This window comes from Nansenia antarctica (assembly GCF_963989245.1).
Source record: "Nansenia antarctica genome assembly, chromosome: 3".
Taxonomy (NCBI): Eukaryota; Metazoa; Chordata; class Actinopteri; order Argentiniformes; family Microstomatidae; genus Nansenia; species Nansenia antarctica.
Genome location: NC_137688.1, coordinates 66,574,286 through 66,581,785, shown reverse-complemented (window position 1 = coordinate 66,581,785; position 7,500 = coordinate 66,574,286). Strand labels below are relative to the sequence as shown.

The following is a 7,500-nucleotide window of genomic DNA, read 5'->3' as shown; positions in this document are numbered from 1 at the left end:
TCCTAGGGCCCCTACTGTTCTCCCTCTATACCACTGGGGTCCCTCAGGGCTCTGTCCTAGGGCCCTTACTGTTCTCCCTCTATACCAAGTCTCTTGGCTCAATACTTTCCTCACATGGGTTCATCTCTGCTTGGATGTCAGCCCACCACCTCAAGCTCAACTTGAACAAAACTGAGCTACTCTTCCTCCTTGGGAAAGCCTGCCCTCTCCAAGACTTCTCCATCACAGTGGAGAACTCTACTGTAACCCCCTCCCTGACAGCCAAGAACCTTGGAGTGATCCTGGACAACCGACTATCCTGTGCGGAGAACATCGCAGCGACAGCACGCTCCTGCAGATTCTTCCTTTACAACATCAGAAGGATACGACCGTTCCTCACTAGCGAAGCAGCGCAACTCTTGACCCAGTCACTGGTCATCTCCCGCCTTAACTACTGCAACGCACTCCTGGCCGGGCTCCCCGCCTCCGCCATCAGACCTCCGCAGCTCATCCAGAACGCTGCTGCCCGTCTGGTGTTCAACCTCCGCAAATACTCTCATGTCACCCCTCTCCTTCACACCCTCCACTGGCAGCTCGCATCAGATTCAAGACCCTGGTGCTTGCATACCAGGCAGCTAAAGGGACAGCCCCTGCCTGCCTACCTGCAGGCAACGGTCACCCCCCAAACTCCAGCCTGTTCACTCCGCTCCTCCACCTCTTCTGGCCGACTGGCCCCACCACCTCTACGCCAACACGGCAGTCGCACTGCCCGATCACGTCTCTTCCCTACACTGGCTCCTACACCTTAACTGTCCCTCCTGAAGACCTCCATCTCTTCAGGCTACACCTTAACTGTCCCTCCTGAAGACCTCCATCTCTTCAGGCTACACCTTAACTGTCCCTCCTGAAGACCTCCATCTCTTCAGGCTACACCTTAACTGTCCCTCCTAAAGACCTCCATCTCTTCAGGCTACACCTTAACTGTCCCTCCTGAAGACCTCCATCTCTTCATGCTAGCTACACCTTAACTGTCCCTCCTGAAGACCTCCATCTCTTCAGGCTACACCTTAACTGTCCCTCCTGAAGACCTCCATCTCTTCAAGCTACACCTTAACTGTCCCTCCTAAAGACCTTCATCTCTTCAGGCTACATCTAGTCCTATTAAGAATCCTGATGTCTGGTGTCAAAACCAGTGACCGCTGCGAAAGGGCAGCTGACAACCTGGGAAAGACCTGGTGACGGCTTGAAGAGACAGCTGACAGGAGGGAACAGACCCCAACGGGGCTGGCATGGGTTAGCTACCCGTGTTGGCAGGAGCCTTTCACTACACAGTGACTTGGTTCCACCCAACTATGGCTACGAAAAGTTCAAAAGGAAAAACACCCCTAGAGTCTGCGAGAGCGGGGGCGGAAGATGACTCAACGGCGGATCACACGGTAACAGACCCTGGAACGGAAATGACAACGAATCAAATGATCAGCACGGTAGTTGACGGAGTAACAACACTGGCAGGACACAAGCTACAAAGCTGCATCTGTGGCTGGAAAAAGATAACATCAGAGAAGGGTCTCAAGATCCACCAGGGCAGGAAAAAGTGCCTAAGAGAGCTTAGCGAGGTGCCTCGCATTGACCACTACTTCCTCAGAGGTAGGGCAAATCAGTCGAGTGAAGCCCAGTGGCAGGATATTCACCACAGTCCACAGGGTATCAGAACCCCAGACGAAGCTCAACCAAGCACAGATCCATCAACGGACATGAGTCCAGAGCCTATCCAGCCACAGACAGCAGTAGAGAGGAAGATGAATGGACGGAAGCCTCAAATCTTGTGGCCTAAAGCCTGCCAGAAAAAGGAGTGGGAAAACACTGACACAGACCTTGTCCATCTTCTAGAAGGTCTGAAAGGGGGCGTGAAAAGAAAGCTGGACAAGATTGGAGAGATCATTTTACAGCTATGGAGCAGAGAGATTTGGGGTGAAAAGTAAGAACCATGGGACACAGAAGGAACCATCAGCCCATCTCAAGTCCAGGAGACAACAAGAGATTGAAAGACTTGTGAAAGAAAGAAGGTGCCTGAGAAAACAGTGGAAGAAGGCCACAGAAGTGGAAAGGAAAGGACTTGAGGCACTACAGGCCGACATCAAGCAGCGTCTTGCAACACTGCGAAGAGCAGAATGCTTGAGAAAGCAACACAAGAAGAAAGAGCGAACGAGGACTGCCTTCTACAGAGATCCCTACAAGTTCGTCAAAGACCTCTTTGTCAAGGAGAAAACGGGTACCCTCAAAGTACCCATAAGGGAACTAGAGGAGCACCTGAGGAAGACCTACTCCGACAACCAGAGGCATGTGCCAGCCAGCATTCCGGATGACATGCCACCAATCCAACCACCTGAGCACCAGATGGAAACAAGGCCCCCTACATGGAGCGAAGTTGAGAGCACAGTAAAACGGGCAAGAACAGCCTCAGCCCCTGGGCCCAACTGCGTTCCATACAGGCTATATAAGAACAGTCCAGGCGTCTTGAAATACCTCTGGAAGCTAATGAAAGTGGCATGGGAAAAGGGAATCATACCAAAGGCATGGCGAAGGGCAGGAGGGATCCTGATTCCCAAAGAGAAGAATTCCTCAACCATCGACCAGTTCCGCCAGATCAGTCTACTGAATGTGGAAGGAAAGATTTTCTTCAGTGTTGTGGCCCAGAGGCTCTCAGTATTCTTGCAGAAGAACAACTTTGTCGACACCTCAGTGCAGAAGGCAGGGATAAGTGGATTCTCAGGATGCCTGGAACACACAAATGTTATCTGGCACCAGGTACAAACGGCCAAGAAGGAGAAAAAAGACCTGCATGTGGTTTTCTTAGATCTTGCCAATGCCTTCGGGTCAGTGCCTCATGAGATTTTGTGGACAGCGTTCAACTTCTTCCAAGTCCCAGAGGGCATCACAAGGCTGGTCAAAGCCTACTTCCAGGACCTCCAGTTTTGTGTTACAGCACAAGCCAGTACAACTGCATGGCAGCACCTCGAGATAGGCATAATGGCGGGCTGCACCATCTCTCCACTGGCGTTTACCATGGCAATGGAGCTCATTATTCGAGCATCCCGATGGGTCGTTGGAGGGGAACGGTTGAAGAGCGGGCTGCGTCTTCCTCCAATCAGGGCGTACATGGATGACATGACGACAATAACAACAACAAACGCATGCACCAAACGCCTGCTGGATAAACTCCAGGGAAACATCAAATGGGCACGAATGGAGATTAAACCCAGTAAGTCCCGCAGTATCTCCATTGTCAAAGGCAAGCTCGCCAATGAGAGGTTCCACGTCAACAACGAGCCAATACCAACAGTTCTGGAGAAGCCTATCAAAAGCCTTGGCCGCTGGTATAGCGCAGAACTCAAAGACTCGAAGCAGGTGGAACAACTCAGGCAGGATACAATCAGTGGCCTCAAGCAGATCAACAACACTGCTCTCCCTGGGAAGCTGAAGCTGTGGTGCTTTCAGTTTGGGCTGCTGCCCCGTCTCATGTGGCCAATTTCCATCTACGAGGTCACACTATCCCATGCCAACCGGCTGGAGAGACTGGTGAATGCACAAGTGAGGAAGTGGCTTGGACTGCCGAGAGGCCTTAGCAGCATAGGCCTGTATGGCAACGGAGCCCTCTCCCTACCAATCTCAAGCCTGGTGGAGGAGTACAAATGTGCCAAATCAAGGCTGGAAATGACTCACAGAATCCCGGGATCCATTCGTCAGAGGTGCTGCTCCGATCCTAGCAACGGGGAGGAAATGGAAGCCATCTGCAGCAGTTGCGGTGGCAAAGACCGCCCTCAGACACCGGGATATAGTGGGGCATGTCCAACATGGCAGAGGGGGCCTTGGTTTGGAAACAACAACACCCACATGGCAAAAGGCTACTCCAACCGAACGGCGGAAGATGGTGGTTGAGGAGGTGCGCCACCAGGAGGAAGCAGCCAGGTGCGCCAAGGCAGTCTCCCAAGCCCAGCAAGGCCGCTGGATGAAGTGGGAGAGCGTGGAGAGGAGGAAAATCACATGGAACGAGCTGTGGAGCATGGAGTCTAATAGGCTAAGTTTCATCATCAGAGCCACATATGATGTCCTGCCCTCTCCTACCAACCTACATCTCTGGTATGGAGAGGACCCAGCCTGTCTCCAGTGCGCAGCCCCAGCAAGCCTCAAACACATCTTGGTGGGTTGCAAGACCAGTCTAACTCAAGGAAGATACACCTGGCGCCACAACCAAGTGCTAAAGTGCTTGGCTGCCGAACTTGAGCACAAGAGGGTAACCACCAACGCCATGCCTCTAAATGCCCAGACTACCTTTCCACGGAAAACAATCTTCATCCGGGAAGGGGAGAAACAGCGGACCAAGCCATCACCTCCAGACTCAGGCCCACTGAACGCAGCCCGGGATTGGGAAATGCGGGTAGACCTCATCGTCCCTCCTAAAGACCTCCATCTCTTCAGGCTACACCTTAACTGTCCCTCCTAAAGACCTCCATCTCTTCAGGCTACACCTTAACTGTCCCTCCTAAAGACCTCCATCTCTTCAGGCTACACCTTAACTGTCCCTCCTTAAGACCTCCATCTCTTCAGGATACACCTTAACTGTCCCTCCTGAAGACCTCCATCTCTTCAGGCTAGCTACACCTTAACTGTCCCTCTTGAAGACCTCCATCTCTTCAGGCTGCACCTTAACTGTCCCTCCTGAAGACCTCCATCTCTTCAGGCTAGCTACACCTTAACTGTCCCTCCTGAAGACTTCCATCTCTTCAGGCTACACCTTAACTGTCCCTCCTAAATATCTCCATCTCTTCAGGCTACACCTTAACTGTCCCTCCTGAAGACCTCTATCTCTTCAGGCTACACCTTATTTGTCCCTCCTGAAGACCTCCATCTCTTCAGGCTACACCTTAACTGTCCCTCCTGAAGACCTCCATCTCTTCAGGCTACACCTTAACTGTCCCTCCTGAAGACCTCCATCTCTTCAGGCTAGCTACACCTTAACTGTCCCTCTTGAAGACCTCCATCTCTTCAGGCTACACCTTAACTGTCCCTCCTGAAGACCTCCATCTCTTCAGGCTACACCTTAACTGTCCCTCCTGAAGACCTCCATCTCTTCAGGCTACACCTTAACTGTCCCTCCTGAAGACCTCCATCTCTTCAGGCTACACCTTAACTGTCCCTCCTGAAGACCTCCATCTCTTCAGGCTACACCTTAACTGTCCCTCCTGAAGACCTCCATCTCTTCAGGCTGTACCTTAACGCTCCCTCCTGAAGACCTCCATCTCTTCAGGCTAGCTACACCTTAACTGTCCCTCCTGAAGACCTCCATCTCTTCAGGCTACACCTTAACTGTCCCTCCTGAAGACCTCCATCTCTTCAAGCTACACCTTAACTGTCCCTCCTGAAGACCTCCATCTCTTCAGGCTAGGTACACCTTAACTGTCCCTCCTGAAGACCTCCATCTCTTCAGGCTACACCTTAACTGTCCCTCCTGAAGACCTCCATCTCTTCAGGCTAGGTACACCTTAACTGTCCCTCCTGAAGACCTCCATCTCTTCAAGCTACATCTTAACTCCTAAGACATCTGCATCCCCTCTACCCGCTTGTATAGTTGCTCTACTGTAAATAAAATGTATATAATACACACACACACACACAAACTACTGTACTCACACCCACACACCCACACACACACACACACACACACAGTGTGCTGGACTCACCCGTGGTGTTGAGGGCTGTGAGGGTCTGGTTCCACTGAGCCAGGGAGGGTCGAGCTGCAACGTAAACACAGAAACATGTAAACATACTTATAACATATAAACATACATATAACATGTAAACATACTTATAACATATAAACATACATATAACATGTAAACATACTTATAACATGTAAACATACTTATAACATGTAAACATACTTATAACATGTAAACATACTTATAACATGTAAACATACTTATAACATATAAACATAGTTATAACATATAAACATATATATAACATATACAGTAAACATACATATAACATGTAAACATACATATAACATGTAAACATACTTATAACATGTAAACATACTTATAACATATAAACATATATATAACATATACAGTAAACATACATATAACATGTAAACATACATATAACATGTATTTATATAACATATAAACATACATATAATCCTGTTTTTAATTGTAGCACTCTGAGATTGATGATGTAAAGTGCTTTTATAAATAAAATGTATTATTATTATTATGTAAACATACATATAACATGTAAACATACATATAACATATAAACACGTATGTGGGGGGGGGGTGAGTGTGTGAAGGGGGGGAGTCTGTGTGTGTGTGTGTGTGTGTGTGTGTGTGTGTGTGTGTGTGTGTGTGTGTGTGCAACCGAGTGTCCTATGCTGATGCAGCTACTAATGTTTGTGTTCAAGAATTTTATTGTAAAATAAGAAATATACCCAAAATATACTAAGATACAAAAATGTGTGAGTGTGTGAGTGTGTGTGTGTGTGTGTGTGTGTGTGTGTGTGTGTGTGTGTGTTTGAGATTGATTGAGATTGAGATTGAGATAACGTTTATTGCCACTATGCGTTACACATATAGGAATTTGCTTCGTCACCACAGCAAGTGCGTTTATACTTTTTTCACATATCAAAAAACAGGACAACACAACAACAACACAGGACAGACAACAGTGCATTGGATAGTGCAGTATAAAGTAAAGTGCAGTGCAGAGTTTTTTTTTTTTACAGAGTCCAGTTCAGTCCTGGGCAGACTTGGGGGCGGGGGGGGGGGGGAAGCCAGAGTCATTTAACAGCCTGGCGGCTGAGGGGTAGAAGCTGAGCCTGTGGCGGGCCTTAAGTGCCTTAGGCAGCCGCAACCTTCTTCCAGAGGGAAGCAGGGTGAGGAGGCCGTGGCCGGGGTGGAAGGGGTCAGCCATGATCTTCCTTGCCCTCCTCAGAGCCCTGGTGTCATGCAGGGAGTTGAGGGAGGGCAAGGGACAGCCGATCACCCTCTCTGCTGAACGTCGCACCCGCTGCAACTTGGCCTTGTCCTTGGTCGTTGCAGCAGGGAACCAGGTGATGATGGAGTGGGTGAGGATGGATTCTATGATGGCCGTGTAGAACTGGACCATCATGGACCTCGGCAGCCTGAGTTTCCTCAGCTGCCGGAGGAAGAACATCCTCTTCTGGGCCTTCTTTGTGAGGACCTCGGTGTTCTGCTCCCACTTTAGGTCCCGGGAGATGGTCATGCCTAGAAAGCGGCATGACTCCACGGAGGCCACCGGGGTACCTCCCAGCGTGATGGGAGGGGGCAGGGCTGCTTTCCTTCGGAAGTCCACCACCATCTCCACTGTTTTTAGAGCATTTAGCTCCAGATTGTTTAAGCTGCACCATCTCTGCAGCCCCTCGATCTCACCCCTGTAGGCAGATTCGTCCCCCCCGGAGATGAGGCCCACCAGGGTGGTGTCGTCTGCAAACTTCAGGAG

The 7,500-nt window shown here is 49.9% G+C and overlaps 2 protein-coding genes across 2 annotated transcripts in view; both read right to left on the bottom strand.

Moving 5' to 3' along the window:
• LOC308152943 (histone H3.2) overlaps window positions 1–6,536 on the bottom strand; it is a gene marked incomplete at its 3' end in the record, with an annotated part of 87,601 nt that extends 81,065 nt beyond the window's left edge. The window contains exon 1 of the mRNA XM_080526015.1: window positions 6,489–6,536. The remainder of the gene's footprint in view (window positions 1–6,488) is intronic.
• The window catches only part of LOC308154285 (corticotropin-releasing factor receptor 1-like), a gene marked incomplete at both ends in the record, with an annotated part of 65,577 nt that overhangs the window by 56,061 nt on the left and 2,016 nt on the right, over window positions 1–7,500 (bottom strand). Inside the window, one exon of the mRNA XM_080527449.1 lies at window positions 5,721–5,774. Within this exon, the coding sequence (XP_080383575.1) occupies window positions 5,721–5,774 (54 nt within the window). The remainder of the gene's footprint in view (window positions 1–5,720; window positions 5,775–7,500) is intronic.